A 22,770-nucleotide genomic window follows, 5' to 3' on the forward strand; every position below is an offset into this window, starting at 1 on the left:
TTGCCTTCTCCAATTCTTGCATGGGCACTGCCACTATTTCCCTCTCAGACTTCCTTTTCCCTAGGCCTTGACATTCTTTTTTTTTTTTTTTAAAGGTAAGTTAACACATCCATTTGAGGTGCCTTTTAGTCCTCTTGACCCGGGGCTTTTGTCTTCTGAAGGTGATTTTAATTACTTAAGTGTATTCTGATCTGTGAATTTCACTGTTTTTTTCTGTCCTTGGGACTGCAGCCCTGACCACTCAGGCCAGTGAATGGCAGGGACAGGACTTTGTCTCCAGGACTTGTGCTTGACCGTCTCGTGCTGTGACACCTCTCTGAATGGTTAGGGGCATGCCTGGCATGTGTTTTGGGTTTCGATTTATCTGCAGTTCCAAAATAAAGTCCTAAATCAGAACAGGGGTAAAAAACATCTGTCTTGCTTTCAAATTTCTGTTTACCCCCAAAATGTAGAATCAAATTGATATGCTCTAAATGGCGTAATTGTCTTGCGTGTCACTTGCAATTCAGCCACTTAAGCATGACATATCCCTGAACTTCTGATTCATTTAGCCTTAGGAGTGAAGTTAAGGCTGACCTTTAGGAGCCTGTTTTTTTTGTTTTACTCTTTTCATAGCACCTGCCCACCAAACCTTCAGGTCACTAAAATACTGTATGGGAGAAATGTTGATTTTTTTTTTAGGATTATCTCTAGAACTGTAAAGGGTATGTAGTCCTCTTGCAATTGCAAATACCAAATATTTAGAATGTTGATCAGTTAATAAGAAAGAAGAAAATATAATGGTTTAGACATATTTTGATCCCACTGAATTTTTTTATTAAAACATTTAATCATAGCAATGCAAGAAAACTTTCTTCCCCCCAAGAAGACCAACATTGCTATGATATTTGCTCATAGGTAGTGTTGGCTGCACAAGTCCTTTGTCTCATTGACGTAAGAAAATTGAAGGAGCAGGCTCAGCCATTGCTTTCTATAGAATAATGTAAAAAGCAGTTTCTATCAATTTTTTTGGTGATGGGGTTAAGGGGTATAAGTAACCAGAAACTAAAAATGCCATTTTTATGTTTTCATTTTTTCTTTATAAAGGAACAGGATAAAAAAGTAGAAAACTCAAATAAAGAAATACAGGAAAAGGAAGCAGTTATTGAAGAATTAAATACGAAAATAATAGAAGAAGAAAAAAAAACTATTGACCTAAAGGATAAAGTAACAGCTGCTGATAAATTACTGGAAGAATTACAAGAGCAGGTTGTACAGAAGAACCAAGAGATAAAAAATATGAAATTAGAACTGACTAATTCCAAGCAAAAGGAAAGACAGTGTTCTGAAGAAATAAAACAATTAATGGGGACAGTTGAGGAACTTCAGAAGAAAAATCATAAAGACAGTCAATTTGAAACGGATATCCTACAAAGAATGGAACAAGAAACACAAAGAAAGTTGGAACAACTCCGGGCAGAGCTGGATGAGATGTATGGGCAGCAGATAGTACAGATGAAACAAGAGCTAATAAAACAACACGTGTCACAGATCGATGAACTTAGGACACGACATAAGGGGGAGCTGGAGAATGCTTTAAGATCACATCCAAGCATTACAGTCAATGAAGATCAAATAAAGTTAATGAATATGGCAATAAATGAGCTGAATATAAAATTGCAAGATACTAACTCTCAAAAAGAAAAACTCAAGGAAGAAATAGGAGTGATTTCAGGAGAAAAGTCTGCTCTCCAGAGACAGCTGGAAGACCTTTTTGAAGAACTGAGCTTTTCAAGGGACCAAATTCAGAGGGCTAGACAGACAATAGCTGAGCAAGAAGGTAAACTCAATGAAGCATACAAGTCCCTTAGTACAGTGGAAGATTTGAAAGCTGAGATTGTTTCTGCTTCTGAAGCCAGGAAAGAACTAGAATTAAAACATGAAGCAGAAGTTACAAATTATAAGATAAAGCTTGAAATGTTAGAAAGAGAAAAGAATGCTGTATTGGACAGAATGGCTGAATCACAGGAAGCTGAGCTGGAGAGGCTGAGGACACAGCTCCTGTTTAGTCATGAGGAAGAACTTTCCAAACTGAAGGAAGATTTGGAAATTGAACATCGAATAAATATTGAAAAGCTTAAAGATAACTTAAGCATTCACTATAAACAGCAGATAGATGGCTTACAGAATGAAATGAGTCAAAAGATAGAAACCATGCAGTTTGAAAAAGACAATTTGATAACTAAGCAGAACCAACTGATTTTGGAAATTTCAAAGCTAAAAGATTTACAGCAGTCCCTCGTGAATACAAAATCAGAAGAAATGACCCTTCAGATCAACGAACTGCAAAAAGAAATAGAAATACTCAGACAAGAAGAAAAGGAAAAGGGTACACTTGAACAGGAAGTTCAAGAATTACAACTTAAAACTGAATTATTGGAGAAACAAATGAAGGAAAAAGAGGATGACTTTCAAGAAAAATTTGCACAACTTGAAGCAGAGAATAGCATTCTTAAAGATGAAAAGAAGGCCCTTGAAGACACGTTGAAAATGCATACTCCTGTTAACGAAGAAGAAAGATTAACTTTCATAGACTCCACTAAGTCCCAATCCAAAGACTGTCGCTGGCAAAAAGAGATAGAAATACTTACAGAGGAAAATGAGGACCTCAAAAAACAATGTATTCAGCTTACTGAAGAGATTGAAAAGCAAAGGAACACTTTTTCATTTGCTGAAAAAAATTTTGAAGTTAACTATCAGGAATTACAGGAGGATTATGCTTGTCTTCTCAAGGTAAAAAGCGATTTGGAAGACAGTAAAAATAAGCAAGAAGTAGAGTATAAAAGGAAGCTTAAAGCACTAAGTGAAGAGCTTCATCATTTGCAAAGAATAAACCCAAGTATAGTGAAAATGAAAAGTTCAGTCTTTGACGATGACAAGACTTTTATAGCAGAACCATTGGAAATTGGTGAGGTTGTCGAGAAAGATACAACAGAACTTATGGAAAAACTTGAGGTAACCAAGCGAGAAAAGTTAGAGCTGTCAGAGAGACTGTCTGATCTTTCTGAGCAATTAAAACAGAAACATGATGAGATAAGTTTTCTAACGGAAGAAGTTAAATCTTTAAAGCAAGATAAAGAGCAAGTTTTATTGAGATGTAGAGAGCTAGAAATCATAATTGACCACAGTAGGACAGAAAATGTAAATGTGCATGATGTCCATTTAAGCTCTTTGAAAGATGGAGTTTCAACAAGCAGGGATCCTGGAGGGTCAGTTCCTAAAATAAATAAAGATTTTGGTAAAGAATCAAAAATAATGGAGATAAATAAAACTCCTTTTGAAAATATGACTCTGGAAAAAGAAAACAAACAAGAACAGTTTTCTGCTCACTTGCCGTCAGTGACAAATGAATCATCACTTGGGACTACAGATCCAGGTGAAAACGATAAACTTCAGCAAGAGCTCAGCGCACTTAAATCAGAACAGGTATGTTTACTTAATGTGTATACACTAAAGTGTACATTTCATACTGAAAGTTTTCATCTTCATACAACATAAATTAACCTCCTTTCAAGAATGAAAGTAAAGCCTGTGATGTAATTCTCACTTAAACTTATCATTTACATTTCTTTTTTCTGTTTTTTGTTAAACCGTGTTACCTCTCTTTTAGTTAATCTGCTCAGGAAATAGAACACATTTTCTTTGAAAAAGCAAGTTTAAATAACTTTGCTGAGAGTCAGAGCATTAAAATAATTATTTTGTAATATTTTGTTGCAATTCCGAAGATTGGTTTCAGAGTCTCCTTTTGTATTGGTGTTTTCAAGGTTAACTGAAAATTAACTCTTAAACTTTTTAGTACTTCATGTAGTTTTTCAGTAGTTATGAAACTTATTTCTCTGATAAAAAGATATTGATTTAAATCCTAGTTTTCTCAGAGTCTTGTTATACCTAAAGGGGAAAAAAATATTAATTCTAAATACAATTAAAGAATACATATAGTGAGTAATACTAGATCACTGCTGACAATTTATATTTGATCGACACTGAAATTAGAAATAGCAGGAAGATCCCACTGGGCACATTGTGTAATGGTGCTAACTAGAGCTTTATGTGTGTTTCTTCATTTCTAAACAAGTATTTGTAGGCTCTTGCCAGGTAGGAATACAGTGGTGAACGAGAGTAAGAATTGGTTCAGCTCTCAGAGAGCATATATTTTAGTGAGGGAGGCAGACAGTAAATGAGGAAGTGAGTAGAAGAGTTAAGAAATAGTGATGTTTTATAAAGAAAATAAAAGAGCTTATGTGATAGAGAATGGTGGGTAGTCATTAAATAAGGTGGTCAGGAAAGGGGTCTAGGAGGAATTGACATTTGAACTGCCATCCGAATGACAGTGAGGCGTCTACCACAGGGAAATTAGAGCCACTGCCATGGCAGAGATAAGTTTGAGGAACAGAATAAAGACCTGTTTGGTTGAGTTTGAGGGAAAGAGAGTGGAAGAAAAAGAGTTTGAAGAAGGAAAAGACCAGATCTTGGAGAGCCTTGCAGACTTTGTAAGAAGCTGAAATTTTATTCTCTATATAGTAGGAAGCCCTTGGAAAGTTTTTTCTTTCTGCTTCTTAATAAATGTGCTCATATTTATGATCTTATATCAAATTTTACATTTTAATAACCTAAATAGTTAAGTTCTAATTACATAACTGTTAATGCTTTGTTAAATATCTGAAATTGTTTTCAAAATCATAATGAGGTTTAATTTTATCACTCCTAAAAAAGTCAAGAGATCATTTAAAAAAATTTTTAAAGGCATTACTAGGAGAGGACCCAAATTTGAAGTTGTCAAAATGGTCAGATTTTTCTCACTAAAACGATTATTTTTTTCTAACTGAAGACACTTTCAGTGACATTTAGATACCATCTCCTTGATGTTAACATCTGTAAAATAAACAGAGACAAACGCAAGAGCTGTCCCTGACGCGCACATCACCGCTGAGACAAACCCCCCTTGGTGATGGGGAGAACAGTGACGTGTGTGTTTATGGAAGGAGGCTCATGAAGAAATTGAGCAACAGTTTACACAACAGTAACACCAAAGAGCAGTCTAAATGTGCTTAGAAATAATACTGCAGCCACAGAAATACTTCTGCTAATTGGCTAATAAACATGAAAAGATGCTTTCAATGTTATAAATTGATATAACAATGAAATAGCATTTTATACCTATCAGTATGACAAGATAAGGTTCACAATAAGAAGTGTGATGAGGATGTGGGGAGATGAGTATTCACCTACATTATTAACTATATCAGTGTAAAATTATGTAATTGCATAAAAAATTTTGTTAAAAATCTAATATTGATGCCATATACATGGCCTACCATGTAGCATTTACATTTCTACTGGCAGTGAGTGTGGTCTATAACCAGCAGTGGCAGCATCACTTGAAAACAGGTTAAAATTCAAATTCTAGGGCTCACACCAGGCTTCTCTGAGTAGAAGCTCGGGGATAGGGGCCCAGAAATCTGTTTTAAATCATCCAGGTGGTTTTGATTTGGGCTACAGTTTTGAGAATCACTACAATCGAGAAGGGCTTCCAAGGTGGTGCTAGTGGTAAAGAACCCGCCTGCCAATGCAGGAGACAAGAGACACGGATTTGAACCCTGAGTCAAGGAGATCCCCTTGAAGAGGACATAGCAACCCACTCCAGTATTCTTGCCTGAAGAATCCCACGGACAGAGGAGCCTGGCAGGCTACAGTCCATAGGATTGCAAAGAGTCAGATATGACTGATGTGACTTAGCACACATGTGCGCTAGAGAAACATTATCATATATGTAGAAGGGCATATATATAAAAATTTATTGCAGCATGTTTTGATATATCTAAAATTTGAAATAATCCATTTGATCTCCAAAAAGGAAATGAACAAATTGTAATATTCATATATACAGCACCAAGTTAAAATAAATTTATGTGTATCTACATGGAAAGATCTCAGAGGCATATTGAATGAGAAGAGTAATTTGTAAAATAAATGCCATTTTGCACCATTTATGTAAATTCTTAAAAATATAAAATACACGCACTCTTTATAGATGGATTAAGAAATGAGAGTGTAAGAAGTGAACTGGCTTTGCAGCAAATTTATGATCAGATTTATAATTTGGTGGCCTCTGGGGAAGGAAGAATGGGAACATGATAGATTAAGTTTTATCTGTATTTTATTTCTAAACCAAAATAATAGGGAGGAGAGAAATGAATAAAAAAGATAAAATGATTTTATTTTATTACTTTGTGATATGTGTGCATAAATGTTTATTTCATTATTATTTGCATTTCTCTATATTTGTTCATTAAAAGTCGCTCAGTCGTGTCTGACTCTTTGCGACCCCATGGACTCTCCAGGCCAGAATACTGGAGTGGGTAGCTGTTGCCTTCTCCAGGGGGTTTTCCCAACCCAGGAATTGAACCCAGGCAGGTCTCCCACATTGCAGGTGGATTCTTTACCAGCTGAGCCACCAGGGAAGCCCATATTTGTTTAAAAATGTTGTTTTTGAACAAAAATGAAAGATCAGGCCATCCTAACTTTACCAAATATCAAACTTTACTATGAAGTGATGAAAATATTGTGTTATTTTCCTTGAGAAAGTTGTACTATTTTCCTAGGTCAGTGCAACAGATTGAGTGAGAAAATAATTTCATGTAAGAAAAGTGACGTTTAATTTAATTATTTTCTCACTCAACTATAGTTTATAATATCATGTATTCCCCCCACCCCATAATGGGTATATGCAAAAATAAGTTAAATTATTTGATTAGTCATTTTAAATTATTCTAACTTGGACATTAATTCACTTTAAGAATGATTTAAGGCTCCAGATGGAAGCCCAACGTATATGCCTGTCTCTGGTCTATTCAACTCATGTGGATCAGGTTCGCGAATATATGGAAAATGAAAAAGATAAAGCTCTTTGCAGTCTTAAACAGGAGCTTATTTCTGCTCAAGAGGAAAAGATCAAGGAACTTCAGAAAATACACCAGCTAGAGCTACAGAATATAAAGACACAAGAAACAGGTAAATGGTTTCTAACAAAATTCTAAGTAAGTAAGTATCACTTAGAGCCTGCCACTTCATGATTCTGTTCTTGACTTAGACCCCATGGAAGAACATGACTGGGAGTTCCCAGTCCTAGACTCATTTGTTCATACAATCATAGACTGTTCGTGTAAGTGCTTGAGAAGTTTAAAAATCACTGAATTATTTTCCCCAAGAAATCAACAGTCCTGTGGAAAAGCAATATAAAATAAACTCTTAGAAAACAATAGGAAATTTTCTATAATGGAAGAATAAACAGAAAGAACGGAGGGAGAGAAGAGAAAAGTCTAGTACTTCCTGGAAGAGTGAGGCAGTAGACAGGAGTAGGGAGGTTGGAATTTTAGGAAAGGATCTTGAGTCTTAAATTTAGAGATGTGAGAAATGACATCCATTTTGGAGAATTGAAAGTTCAAGGTGTGTGCAAAAGTAGTGAGGGATAAACATTGTCAGAAGCTTGATCAGAAAAGGTTTCGTATACCCTGACTGAAACATGTTTACTCTTTATGCTGTTGGTTGTAAGACCTAATGCAGGATTTCAAATAGAGGAACATAGTAAGATTTTTTTTTTTTCATTTTATTTTATGTTTTAACTTTACAATATTGTATTGGTTTTGCCATATATCAAAATGAATCCACATAGTAAGATTTTTATTTTAAGATGACATCACTGGAGCAAATTAAGGGAGGTGATAAGTGATAGACTCAATGGACATGAGTTTGAGTAAACTCTGGGAGTTGGTAATGGTCAGGGAAGCCTGGTGTGCTGCAGTCCATGGGGTCACAAAGACTTGGGCACGACTGAGCAACTGAACTGATAAGTGATGGAAAGACCAGTTAAGCAGCTTTGGCAGTTATTCTGTTAACATTAAGATGTTGAGCTAAAATGTCATTGGAAGAAAAGTTTGAGTTAAAGAAGTGGGTTGTAATCTGCAGGTAGAATTAGTAGTAAGGGGGAGGAATTGAGAATGATCCCTAAGTGTCTAGTTTGAGTAATTGGATTGATGGTGACTCCAGTCATGAGGAGTAGATTTGTGGGAAAAATAGTGTATTTAGCTTGGAACATTGAGTTAAAAATACTTGATGACTTTGAAAAAAGCGATACCTAGTATGCAGTGGAAAAAAGGCTGAAACCTAAGGGGCAAGTTTAAGTTCAAGATAAAGATTTGTAAGTCAAGAGATCATTTGAGGCCAAGGACAAGAATGAGACTTCTTGGAAGTCTGTAGAGTGAGCAAAAAGACGGCACTGTGTCAGCAACAATATTGAAGGAACCTTAAGTGGAAGACTAGTCACGGTTAACTTTTATCTTTAATGATTATTCAGTTATTAATTAGACTTTCTCTGTTCAAGGTATCTTTAGGTCTCCATTCTTGACAGATCTACCTTTATGAATGAGGTGATTCCTAAGTTTGGAATTGTTCTTTTGAACAGTAGAGTTTAAAGCGTGGCTTAAGTAAGAATAGAATCCTTTTTCACTTCAGGAAAAAGGAGTTCTTTGGGTTTGAATTGAATAAGATTTTAAGCATATGTTGTTTGTATCGGTATCCTCTTCAGATAGAATCTGTAGTTTTTCGCACTACAAGTTAATTAGTGGGTCCATTAATAGGTGATGAAGTTAGTTCAGTGAGTAATGACCAGCTTTATTTTTTTTTTTTAATAATAGAGTAGAACAGAAAATATTGGAGTGCATAGGATGTAGAAAGAATAAATATTTGTGACATTTTGTTTCAGTTTTATATGGGTAAATATATGTAGACTAGCTTCCCTGGTGGCTCAGATGGGTTATGCTGTGTGATACAGTTCTTTATTGGATTGTAGTACAAAAAAATTGTACATCAGTACTTTGTACCATATTGTGGGATATAAATTGAAAATCCTACAAATTATCTTATACAGTTAACACTGAGCAGCACAAAATAACATTGAAAGAAATATAGAACTTAAAATTAATCTTATCCAGTTGATGTAAGTAAAATATGAAAGTAGTTTCTAAACATGTAAATTGAACATTTTTAACGCACTACCTCTTCTGTTAGGTGAAGTGAAGCCTTTACAGATGCTTATTGGAAAACTTCACAAGGCAGTATCTGAAGAATGTTCTCATTTTACACAGGTAAGCCATTAGTTGTAAAGTAGTTTTAGACAAGAAATGTTAAATTTTAAGTTACTACTATTTTGATTTAGCAGAATCATCCAAATTACTTTTCTGTACAGTCTTACTGATGTGGAGAGCTGACTCATTTCAAAAGACCCTGATGCTGGGAAAGATTGAGGGCAGGAGGAGAAGGGGATGACAGAGGATGAGATGGTTGGATGGCATCACCAACTCCATGGACATGGGTTTCGATGGACTCCGGGAGTTGGTGATGGACAGGGAGGCCTGGCGTGCTGCGGTTCATGAGGTCTCAAAGAGTCGGACGTGACTGAGCGACTGAACTGAACTGAACAGTCTTACTTCAGAACTGTATTTAGAAAATATTCCTGAGTTTTTAAGTTTAAAATAAGTATTTAAATGTTTTCCTGACAATCAGTTTGAAACAAAAGAAATGTAGGTGAATTGTCTCAGTAGTCGATTCTACAGAAGAGCTGCCTAATTTTAAAAACAGCAATAGAGCCGTAAGCGGGTCTGTTTCCCACTCCTGCCCACTTTGGCGGTTGAATGAATGTGATGACTTAGCTGGGGGTCTTGCACATGACTACTGAGATAGTATTTCACACTGTAGATTGCCAAATCTAAAAACTAAGCATACCAACTATAATCGTATTTGTGAAGATCAGGTGAAACAGAACTTCTGTACCCCTGGTGGGAGTGTGCCACCTTGAGAAGCAGATTGTCAAGGTGTATTGTTGAGTTGATGTACGTCACACAGTCCAACATTTACTTCTACTTAGATTCACATGTGTGCACAGCCAGATATGTTCATTGCAAGAGTGTCTTTGTTACATCAGTAAATCTCAAAAGGAAAAAGTATAAAAACATGCATGTTAGATAATCACCTCTGGACAGAGAGGTGAATGAAATAGATAAGCAGTACTTAACTCAGAAATCTTCAAATCTGTATGTAATATTCAATTTTTTAAAAATATGGATATAATATGACAATATTAATTAGTATTATAGCTAGGTAATAGATAAACTTTTTTCTGCATATTTGAAATATTTCAAAATTTAACATACATGCCTAGGCTTGTCACAGCTTTCCATCTCAGCCAGCGTATTTATAATTTGAAGGGGTGGAGGGGGTGATAGTAGTTGGGAAGGTAGAGCTGCCTTACTGGTTCTAATTACCTATGGAATAGTTCAGAAACAGTATTCAAAAACACAAAAGAAAGTCAGGAATATCCACACTAAGGGCCTCCGCTCTGCTGACAGGTTCAGGCGTTGCCTTTTCATATCCACTGTTGATGGTCTGTAAATATAAAGTGGCCCAAGTCGTAGTGTGTGTGTGTGTTAGTCACTCAGTCATATCCGACTCTTTGTGACCCCATGGACTGTAGCCACCAGGCTCCTCTGTCCATGGAATTCTCCAGGCAAGAATAATGGAGTGGGCTGCCGTTCGCTTCTCCAAAGTCATAGTAGTTCATTTATAAGAGGACTTTATATATTTTTTTCTTCTAGTAATGTCTTTACCTGACTCCTCATCTCAAGTTGAAACATAAATCAGCTTGTTGTAATGGAGAGGTCCCTTACAGTTCATCATGAATCTGATTTTGTCCCTAATCATTGATGTTACTATGGACTAGTTACTTCATCTTTCTGAATCTTTTGCTTTATTTGTAAATTGGCTGATCATTCATGTTTCTACCAACCTGAATCAATTTATGATAAAATTCTACCTTAGAAACTATGTTGGAAATTTAATAAAGTCAATTAATGGTAAAGTTTCACTTTTAGGCAAATCTCAAGAAATAGCAACAGTAAACAAATTGGTTAGGTCTAGAAGTTGTTGATTGTTATTTCCAATTGCATGAGGTGCAAAGGTGAAACTTACTTAGAAACTTCTTTAGGCTTGTCAGATGATTATGTGGTATATGTTGTTTATAAGTAATGATAGAATTATCCATTGCTCAGGAGAAAAACCAGAATAATATGTCAAATATTTTTTATTTTCTTCTGTGTATAAACCATGAATAGTATTCTCTTGTGTTAAAGTCTGTGAATGTGATCTCCTACTTTATATATTATAATTTCTATAGAATTTATGCACTACTTTCTGGTCATCATTTTTGAACTTTTGCCCTCATCTTTTTGCTTTTTTCATGGGTAGTTGACATTACAGAGGAAACATCTGTATAGAATCCATACTAGAAAGTGGTAAAGTACAGGATATATTCGTTATTAGAAATAAATAAAAATATTATAGTTTAGACATATATATTTGATATATATTATAATGAAGGCTGTCATATTTTCCTGATGTGAGAAGAATTCATGTCTTGCATGTGGAGAGAGAAAAATTTAGATTTGTTTATTCTTTTGCAGATTGATTTGATATGTGGAAGTGTTTTCTTACTGATTTTTCCTGTGACATTTTTTGACTGTGTTTTACATATAGGAAATAATGTTTAATAATCTCTAGAGGCAGAAATCAAAACTTTAATTCCATATAATACCTAATTTTATTGTTGGCAGACTTTTTGCAATGTCCATGGTGAACATTATACTCCTACTTTAAAATGTGAAGTAAATGGAGAAGAGAAAGAGACTTCCGGTGTTCACAGTTCTGAAAATCAAGAACTGGGATTGCAAGATTATAGATGTGAAGTCCAAGGTAACAAAGGCTTTACTGCATTGTTGAACAGAGTATTTAATTTTCTTCAGTGAATTGATGATAAACTATTTCCATTAATTCCTGATTTAATCACTTAGCTGATTTGAGTTTATCTTAGCATCTTTTTTCAGGTTCATGAAATCTTACCTTTAATGCACATTTTTAGTTTTACAGTGCAGTAACTGTGATAAAAAGAAAACCGAACCTGTCTACAAATTTTCTTGTCTCTTTATCCTCTGTTCCTCTATTTCCATCTTTTCCTCACTACAATTCTTAATTTTATACCATAGATCCAAACCTTTAAAAGTCATTGTATTTGTTGAATAAGTTTATGTCAGGGGTTTACTTTTATAAACAGAATAAGAAGACATTCAGTTATCTTTATTAATAGGAATCCTATATTAGTTCATTTTTACAACTTGCAGTCTCAATTAACTTTTTGGTATTGAAATGGTATGGACCTAACAGAAGCAGAAGATATTAAGGTGGCAAGAATACATAGAAGAACTATACAAAAAAAATCTAATGACCCAGATAACCACAATGGTGTGATCACTCACCTACAGCAGACATCCTGGAATGCGAAGTCAAGTGGACCTTAGGAAGCATCACTACGAACAAAGCTAGTGGAGGTGATGGCATTCCAGTTGAGCTATTTCAAATCCTAAAAGATGATGCTGTGAAAGTGCTACACTCAATATGTCAGCAAATTTGGAAAACTCAGCATTAGCCTACAGGACTGGAAAAGGTCAGTTTTCATTCCAGTGCCAAAGAAAGGCAATGCCAAAGAATGTTCAAACTATCACACAATTGCACTCATCTCACATGCTAGCAAAGTAAAGCTCAGAATTCTCCAAGCCAAGCTTCAATGCTGCATGAACCGAGAACTTCCAAATGTTCAAGCTAGATTTAGAAAAGGCAAAGGAACCAGAAATCAAATTGCCAACATCCGTTAGATCATAGAAAAAGCAAGAGAGTTCCAGAAAAATTTCTGCTTCATTGACTACACCAAATCCTTTGACTGTGTGGAATAGAACAAACCGTAGAAAATTCTGAAAGAGATGGGAATACCAGACCACCTGACCTGCCTCCTGAGAAATCTGTGTGCAGGTCAGGAAGCAGCAGTTAGAACTGGACATGGAACAACAGACTGGTTCCAAATAGGAAAAGGAGTTCGTCAAGGCTGTATATTGTCTCCCTGCTTATTTAACTTATATGCAGAGTACCTCATGAGAAACACTGGGCTGGAAGAAGCACAAGATGGAATCAAGATTGCCAGGAGAAATATCAATAACCTAAGATACGCAGATAACACCACCCTTATGGCAGGAAAGAAAAAGGATCTAAAGAGCCTCTTGATCAAAGTGAAAGAGGAGAGTGAAAAAGCTGCCTTAAAACTTAACACTCAAAAAACGAAGATCATGGAATCTGGTCCCATCACTTCTCGGCAAATAGATGGGGAAACAATGTAAACAGTTGACAGACTTTCTTTTCTTGGGCTCCAAAATCATTGCAGATGGTGACTGTAGCCATGATATTAAATGATGCTTGCTCCTTGAAAGAAAAGCTATGACCAACCTAGACAGCATAAAGCAGAGATATTACTTTGTTGACAAAGGTCCATCTAATCAGAGTTATGGTTTTTCCAGTAGTCATGTACAGATGTGAGAGTTGAACCATAAAGAAAGCTGAGCACTGAAGAATTGATGCTTTTGAACTGTGGTGTTGGAGAAGACTCTTGAGAGTCCCTTGGACTGCAAGGAGATCAGTCAGTACTAAAGGAAATCAGTCCTGAATATTCATTGGAAGTACTGATGCTGAAGCTGAAGCTCCTATACTTTGGCCACCTAATGTGAAGAACTGACTCATAGGAAAAGACCCTGATGCTGAGAAAGATTGAAAGCAAGAGGAGAAGGGGGACAACAGAGGATGAGGTGGTTGGATGGCATCACCGACTCGATGGACATGAGTTTGAGCAAGCTCTAGGAGTTGGTGATGGACAGGGAAGCCTGGCGTGCTGCAGTCCATGGGGTTACAAAGAGTCGGACACAACTGAGCGACTGAACTGAACTGATCCCTTCACAAATAAAATGTTTCCTACCCTTGTTCATTGGTATGAATAATGAACAAATCTGTACAAATTAATGAATGCCAACAGAAATTATCATATTTTAATATAAAATTGTTAATCTTTGTAGCATGTGTTCCACATTAATGCAATTTTCATTACTAAATACATGAATTTTACTTCCAGCAGGCAGTTTTTTAAAAGTTATGAATAGATGAATAATGCTAATTGAAAGAAGCAGACTTTTACTGTAAGTGAAATTATTTTAATTGTTTATCATTTAGATTTTCAAGAAAATATGCACACTCTTCTCAGCAAAGCAGCAGAAGCATACAGCAGACTCGTGGTGCTTCAATCACGATTAAGTAAAGTATGGAAAATGTGTAATAATGTTTGCACTTCTTGTATTTCCTGCTATTTTGTGAGTTATTTTATCAACCGAAAATTTCTAAAATGAGTAAACAGGAAAAGAAAGTTAGGGGAAAGTGACATAATTTAGGGGAAAGTGACATATAATATCAGTGAGCCTAGGGAGTCTTTACCCCTTGAGGGAGCTTTTGAAATCAAGATAAAGTTAAAATATATATAAAATATCAAATTGTAAACTTTGTTAAACAGTTGCATTTAATTTGACATAATAACATTTTTTAAAGCAGTGAGTCTCTTTTAAACAATAATAGTAATTAGCTGTTTAGAACATAGCTAATTAGTTTCACATCATGTTATGTATATTTAGAAATGTGTGCATAAAAGCTATGTAAGGAGTATAGAGCCATCATATAATTTATTAGCTATTTCAGAAAAATGACATATATTAGCAAAGATTAAGTATTGTAATCCTCAATTTGTATGAAAAAAGTACCAGAAAAATCTCTGTTTGCTTATTTGGGTACTTTTTCATGTCATTGTGTTAAAATATTTGGGCAGAGTTGAAAGATTTAACTGACTGAAACTTATATTGCTGATGAGGGATACTCTGGCTAAAATTCTCTTTCTATTTCCTCTTTCTCTTCTCCTCCTTTTCCCCTCTTTCTCCTTTCCCCTCTTTCTTTCTCTTCCTGTGCCGTTAAAGCACAACCTTATTCAGTCTTTTATAAAACATGTAAACCTATTTCAGTATCTTCCAGATAAGTTTGTGGGAGGACAGGCAGATAGGCTAAAAGCCCTTCTTTAATTCTACCTTTCTCTACCATTGCTACTTTTCTTTTTCCTTCCATTCATAGCTAGAATATTTAACCCTATTCAGAATCATTGTACAACTTTCATACCAGTACCCTTCGTCGTCTAGATTTCTTGTTTTTCTGCTTCGCTTATCCTGCCTCTTGAGACCCTTTTTCTCCACTCACGCTTGGGTTTCTGAGGGCTGCTAAAAAATGAGATGGTGGTATGGCTCGGTGATGCTGCAGAGTCGTGGCCTCTGACTGTCGCTGACAGGTCTTTTATGCAGTCATTCATTCTCTCATAGTCTCCTCAGTGGATGTTACCTAACTTTACAACTTCCCTAGTTATAAAGTCATGCTTTCCATTTCTGCTCCCCTTTTTCTCCTTCACAGATAGCCTTATTTTCCATTTTTCTGTATTAAACTTAACAATTATAAGCTATCTCACCTTCCTACTTGTAGACCAATATGCATTTCTCTAAACGTGAAAATACCCTAATTTATTTTTCTCTGTCTCAGAAGAAGTTGTCCCTTTTCACAACCAAGGTTATCTTATTTTCTGTGCTTTTGTTAGCATCCCCTTCCACCTCCTCTAAGATTGGTAGCCTGTTTCTTCCGTCCTGTATTTATTTGGGGAAACAGTGGAAACAGTGTCAGACTTTATTTTTCTGGGCTCCAAAATCACTACAGATGGTGACTGCAGCCATGAAATTAAAAGATGCTTACTGCTTGGAAGGAAAGTTATGACCAACCTAGATAGCATATTCAAAAGCAGAGACATTACTTTGCCAACAAAGGTTCGTCTAGTCAAGGCTATGGTTTTTCCAGTGGTCATGTATGGATGTGAGAGTTGGACTGTGAAGAAGGCTGAGCGCTGGAGAATTGATGCTTTTGAACTGTGGTGTTGGAGAAGACTCTTCAGAGTCCCTTGGACTGCATGGAGATCCAACCAGTCCATTCTGAAGGAGATCAGCCCTGGGATTTCTTTGGAAGGAATGATGCTAAAGCTGAAACTCCAGTACTTTGGCCACCTCATGCGAAGAGTTGACTCATTGGAAAAGACTCTGATGCTGGGAGGGATTGGGGGCAGGAGAAAGGCCGACAGAGGATGAGATGGCTGGATGGCATCACCGACTCGATGGACGTGAGTCTGAGTGAACTCTGGGAGTTGGTGATGGACAGGGAGGCCTGGCGTGCTGCGATTCATGGGGTCGCAAAGAGTCGGACACGACTGAGTGACTGATCTGATCTGGTTTATTTTCAGGTTGTTTGTCTCTGCTTGTCTTGTTTCTATCCTTCATTTGCCTTGCATATTCCTCTTGCCTCCACTGTTTAGAACATAACCAATTTTCCCTGAATCTGGTATTCTTTGTGGTTCTCTTTCCTTCATTGCCATATTATTTGAAGGAAAGAAGAGACAGCAGTTTCCCACCTCTTGCTGTCTCTTATGCCCACCTGTAAACAAGCTCCCAGCTCATACTTCACTGAACTTTCTTTGGCAGAAGTTACCAGTGAATTCTTAATCATCAAATGTCCGCTCTTCTTTCTTACCTTCCTTCCTTGTTTTCTTTCTTTCTTTTAAAAATGTGTTGCTTTTCCTGATGACAGTACATAATTGAAACTATTAAATAGTGTAGGAGGACTTGCAGTAAACAAGTAACTACAGCGATGTTTGCCATTTTGCCGCTTTCCTTTGAAGACAGTGAGCGGGGAACGGTTTCTTTTGATGAGTCACAGGTGTCCCTTCCCTGGTGCTGGAGTGTGGGAGGCCTGCCCTGGAACACAGACACCCACACTCAGCTCCTTAGTTCTCCCCAGACTTCTTTCAGTTTCTCTTTAGAAAAACTTTTACCCTCCACCAGACTTCTGCCTGGCTGGGTCAGCAGGAAAGGCTGTGCTGTGATTAGTTAAGGGCTGATACATTCCTTTTCTGATCTCTGCCTGTCATTGGTCTCTCTGAGCCTGGTGTCTTTTCATGGTTCCACTAGGCGAGTTAACTGTCTCCTGTGCCTGCAACTCCCTTCAGGTGTGCTTTAGTTTGCTGTTTCCCTCTTCCTTCTTGCTTAATCGCTGTTCTGCCACCCTTTTCTGTTGAAATCTGCTGGTCTCTTTCATTTTTTGGTTTATTATGGACTTATCTTTTACAGATTCAATGTCATTTTAATTGAGTCCTGGGGAAAGAGGAGAGGTGTATGTCAGAGATCATAAACGTAAATGCCTACGTGAGCTCAGCTCATAAGATAAATGAAGAAGGCCAAGTGAAAGCTGGGAAAGTAAAACCTGGAGAAAACATACTTCATTTAAAGGGGACAGAGGCTGCTCAGCTTCATGTGCTGTCGCATGTAGGAATGGGGCCTAGTGTTTATTCTTTCAGTTCATCGATTTTATGATCTAATCTTACGTGAAGTCTTTTTGCCTTTTTAAGTATTGGGAAGGATTAAAAATTAAAAAAATTTTTTTTTTCTAATTGGGAAGCAATTAGGAAAAAAAAAAAATACAAGAAAAACTGTTTGGTACCCCAAAGAATACTTCTGTAGCCAGGAATGAAAGTCAGATCTCTACATTACCACCTTAGGTGGTAACGTAAACAGATGACCGGTGTACCTTCAGCTAAGTAAGTAAGTAAGTGTGTAGTTGCTCAGTCGTGCCCAACTCTTTGAGATCCCATGGACCGCAGCCCCTCAGGCTCTTCTGTCCCTAGGATTCTCCAGGCAAGAATACTGGAGTGGGTTGCCATTTCCTTCTCCAGGGGAATCTTACTGACCCAGGGATCAAACCCAGGTCTCCTGTACTGCTGGCAGATTCTTCACCGACTGAGCTACAAGGGAAGCCCAATTTCTTAATTCTACTGTTTTTTTATTTATAGTATTAGCTCTTCTCTTAGAATATCTTCTTTCCTTAATTTATGTAACTTTAGTTCTGTGGCTTTTAAAGCCTTCACCCACTTATAGTCACCAAGAATCTCTACTTGACCCACTAATTATGGTGTATGAGTTGTGACGACATGTGATATGTCCACTAGGCTAAACCCCACTACATCCTTCAAAGTCAGGAAGTCTTCTCTTAATTTTCATTTCCTCTTAGCACAGGGCTTTGTTTAGCACATGGTAAAGGTTTACTGTGCGTTTGCTGAATGAACTGACAGTATTGAAAGGTAGAGCTGAAAACTGAAGTGTTTACCTGATGGGCTTTATTTTCTCTGGGAAGTCGGAGGCAAGATTCTTGGTTGAAATGTACATGGGGTTAGGAGTCAGGTAGAGGATTTGATAAAAGTAGTACCAACTGAAATGGCCTTCTTGGGAAATACATTTTATCCTGGTGCTCACCTCCATCTCCAGAATTCTTTGTTCACCTGGTACAGCAAATCCACACTCTCACCTTGCTTTTCAGGTGCTCTTTGGTCTATGTCTGCCTTCTTCACCTAGCATGCTCAGCGTCCCCTGTCCCTCAGGACCCCTGTCTTCACCACTGATAGCAGGCCACCCTTTCATGAATGCTCCTACTCTTCCTTCCTTGGAACCTTTCCTAAGCATTGACCAAAACAATGGGGGCCCAAACCAAATTTCACTTCCTCCATCAGACCCCTACCAGTCTCTTCTGTTATCACCCTTTAGTCACATGTTATAGTTTAATGCATTGTTAATTATTTAATTTTACTTCCCAAATTAGTTGATACATTCTGTGAGGGCAGATGTACCGTGTATATGTGTGTGTGCATTTTTTTTCCACTGATTTTATATTCTTACTCTCCCTTGTTACCGTGCTTGCCACATAGCAGACTGAGTATTAAATATTTGAGGAATGACTTAAGTAATACATACACATCTGACATATTGCTGCCTAGTTTTAATAGTTAAGGAAAGAAGCTGAGGTTTATCTGTTTTTGTTATTTTCCTTCCTTTTGTATAAAGAATAGCACACATTTGTCAGCCACCTGATTGTATGTAGGTTACATTTGGAGATTAATAGCAGATATGTTATCAAGTATTCATAATATAAAATTTACTCTGTATGAATTCAAATTTCAAAGATTAAGTCATGTTTTAAATATTGTTATGAACCTTCGACCAAAATTCTGTGTGGCTCCTGTTTTTATAGTTAGATCAAATTCCTTCTGGATATGAAAGAACATTATATTTAGTCATATAATTTCAGTCCCTGTGAAGGGAATGTGATGTGAGTCACTGTGTCAGAGTGTGGAATAACATGGAAGGGAAAATACCTGTATCAGAATGGTACAGTTCTGGGTGATTTGGGGAAGAAAAAAAAAAACCTTTTTAAAGATAAAGTTGCTTTGTATAGTTTCCACAATCCTGAGTCATATATCTATGTCACTGTTTTTCTTCTGTTATTTTTCATAGATTAAGAGACAGCAGGCATGTAATATGAAACTTGAATTTGCAGAAGCGAACCTGCCAAAAAAGCAAACAGAGTTTCTATCAACTCATCCTCAGATGACCAATTTGCAAGACATTGGTAAATTTGGATTATATACCATAATGTGGTTTTTTGTATCAGATGTTCAGTAATTTGACTTCAGTAAAAAGACATAAAATTGGTAGTTGTAGTGGTATTGCTGCCATGAAGATAGAAAAAATGATCTTGAGTTATCATGTTTTCTTATCATGTCTACATGAGTTTAAATTGATACCCGAGTTATACTATTAAAAAACATTATCTTTCAAAGAAGAATGAATATTCTCCTACTTCAAAAAAGTGATTTTGGTATTTCATTGAGAAATTTATATTGAAATGTGTATTTTCTTCTATTCATGTAACTTAGATGTTAGTCATAAAAGCAAGTTATCTACGCTGCAAGATACTGAAAAAATAAAACAACTTGAAGGACAGGTTCACGAATTAGAAAGCCACGTATCCTCTTTGCAGCAGCAATTGAAAGAAACTGAAGAAAATTATGAGGCCGAGATTCATTCTTTGCAGGAAAGGCTTCAAGCTGTTAATGAGTCTGCAGTTCAGCCAAGGTATCCATCAACCTTTAAGTTCATTCAATAGTATTTGTAGTTTAGTAGCAGTCATAATATGGTGGTTTTAAGAAAAAAATGTAACTTAAGCAACTTTGCTTGAAAGAGATGAGCTGTAGCATTGTCAAGAAATACGAACAGGAGGTAATTCTTCATCTCTGAAATGTGTGAAGTAAAGGTTAGTGTAAACAAGATGTATTTTATAATAGGAATATTAATTACGGCTTTATTTTATAAAGAGGCTCTTTGTTATGAATTTGCTAAGTTACACCAGGTGGTGTGCATGTTTGTTTTTATTGTGTGCTTAGTCCTGGCTGCTTTGATATGGGCAGTACACAAAGGATAGAAGATACGATCACTCCAGTGATAGCTAGACTTTCTCCACCTGGTTGTCTAATACTTGGATTTACCACATCCAAAATACCCACTCTGAATCTTCCCCTCAAAATCTGCCCCTTCTGCAGCCATCTGACTCCATCAGTGGTGACTCCCCTTTCAAACCACACTTCCAGTCTGTCAAGAAATCCTGTTATCTCTATTTCCAAGACAAATCTAAACTGTACCACTTCTCACCAGGCCCCTAGTCCCTGCCGTCATCATGTCTCACTTGGATTACTGCTTTTGTCCTAACTCTTCCCTAGAGTCTGTTCTCAACAGTTCCAAAGCTTTGCTTTTAAAATTTAAGACAAGTCATGTTATTCCAGTGCTCTCCTGTCCTTCCTGTGCCTTCCCAGATCCTTACCTACTGGGTCCTCTCTCTCTGAATCTGTGTCCTGCTGCCTTGCTGTGCCTTACTACTGTAACTCCTCATAGTCTCCTCAGGATCCTCACGCTGTTGGGATGCTCCTGCTTGTGAATCTCTCTTCTCGTTGCTGTCCCTTCTGCCTGGGTTGATCTTGCTCTAGGTTATTTGTATACCCAACACACTCAGTTCTTCAGGTCTTTGCTCAGGTGCCTTTTTCTCATGGGGCCTGTCCTGATCACCCGATTCAAATTAAAATCACCCCTTAGTGCTCTACACCTGAGTTTCCTGTTTAGTTTTTCTATATTAATGTTATGTTATATATATTTTGTTGCTGTTCAGTCGCTAAATTGTGTCCAACTCTTTGCTAAGTTGTGCCCAACCCATGGACTGTAGCCCACCAGGCTGCTCTGTCCATGGGACTTCCCAGGCAAGAACACTGGAGTGGGTTGCCATTTCCTTCTCCAGGGGATCTTCCCAACCCAGGGATCAAACCCACATCTCTTGCTTGGCAGGCAGATGCTTTACTACTGAGACACCTGGGAAATGTGTTTTATATATATGTAACTATAAAGATAAGTATATATATATGTATTTATATGTGTATATGTGTATATAGATAGATAGATAGGAGGGAAGGTTTATTTATTTGTTTACATTATCTGTCCCCTGTGTTGGACTTCAAACTTTGTTAAGGGAATTTTTGTCTATGTAATTTTCTGTATCCCAAATCCTATAATAATTCCCTACAAATAGTTGGTGCTTAGTAAATATTTGTTAAAATGATTGAACAACTTATACTATAGTTGGGAAATGTGTTGTAGTATTTAACTAGCTCTATAAAGTCCTCAGAGTTTTAACCTAACTGACTGGCTCTGCTGCTCTAGGACTGATGGAAACCTGAAGACAGAGTTTTTGTGTTTTGTTCTGTGTGTATGTGTGTGTGTGTGTGTTGAAGACAAACCACTGTTTCCTCACTTCTTTGGAAGCACTCTGCTTCTGCTGCTTTCATTCAGCCTCTGTATATAGGCTTTGGAATTATTTATCCCACATTGGCACAGCCTTACAAAGCTTGCGTTTTATTTGAAGTCATTGGTTCCCAAACTTTATGATGCATCGAAAACATTGGAGGTTTTTGAAATTTAATACTATTTTTCGACTACGTAAAATTGCAGATTACTGGATTTTACATTTGAAGCATGAGTAGATTCAATAGCTTTGACATAGACTCTGGTCATTTGTATTTATAACAAGATAATTATGATGCAGGCAGTCCATAGATTGACACTTGGATACTATTACTTTAGATTTTTTGATATGAAAGAAAATAGGTGGATAATAAGAACTCATAACCATTTAACATATTTCAAGTAGCCTTCCTTTAATTACTGATGTTTTCTCTCTGAAGCATGAAGAAAAGGAAGAGCCCTGGAAGAGTAGATCTACTTTGCTGTTCCTACACTTGGGATTTTGCAAGCTTATTGTGCTTCTCAGAGTTTCTGAAATGCACAATCGAAATGTAGTAACAGTACCTTTCAACCAAAACCATTAGTTTTCTCTCAGACCTCACCAGTGAGGTTTATTGACTGCCATATTTTCCCCTATGAACATGTAATTAAAGTTATTTCTTGTGAAATATCACTACATATTTGGAAACAGCTGTAGCACTTTTTGAATAAAGAGTATATTGTTCTTCTAATATAGACTTGAAATAGTTTATGAAAAATAATTGTCATTCATTTAACAAATATTTGGTAATGTTATCCTTGAAGCCTCTTAGAAGCAATAGTATGGAGTTGAAACAGCCAAACCTGTATTTGACTCCCAGTTGGACCCTTGAGCCGCCATTTGATCTTAGGCAGATATTTAAACAAGTTTAGGTAATATGTGCTGTCCTCAGTCGTGTCCAACCTTTTGTGACCCCACGGACTGCAGCCCACCAGGCTCTTCTGTCCATGGGATTCTCCAAGAAGAATA

General features: G+C 36.8%; 1 protein-coding gene across 5 annotated transcripts in view; it reads left to right on the forward strand.

Annotated features, from left to right (window-relative positions):
* Positions 1–22,770, forward strand: part of AKAP9 (A-kinase anchoring protein 9) — a 164,963-nt gene that overhangs the window by 49,431 nt on the left and 92,762 nt on the right. For all 5 annotated transcript variants that reach the window (XM_055589687.1, XM_055589688.1, XM_055589689.1 and 2 more), the window contains exons 8-14: positions 1,087–3,465; positions 6,837–7,050; positions 9,106–9,182; positions 11,703–11,841; positions 14,194–14,279; positions 19,431–19,545; positions 19,853–20,051. In XM_055589687.1, coding sequence (XP_055445662.1) covers positions 1,087–3,465; positions 6,837–7,050; positions 9,106–9,182; positions 11,703–11,841; positions 14,194–14,279; positions 19,431–19,545; positions 19,853–20,051 — 3,209 coding nt within the window. The remainder of the gene's footprint in view (positions 1–1,086; positions 3,466–6,836; positions 7,051–9,105; positions 9,183–11,702; positions 11,842–14,193; positions 14,280–19,430; positions 19,546–19,852; positions 20,052–22,770) is intronic.

This window comes from Bubalus kerabau, chromosome 8 (assembly GCF_029407905.1).
Source record: "Bubalus kerabau isolate K-KA32 ecotype Philippines breed swamp buffalo chromosome 8, PCC_UOA_SB_1v2, whole genome shotgun sequence".
NCBI classification, from domain to species: domain Eukaryota; kingdom Metazoa; phylum Chordata; class Mammalia; order Artiodactyla; family Bovidae; genus Bubalus; species Bubalus kerabau.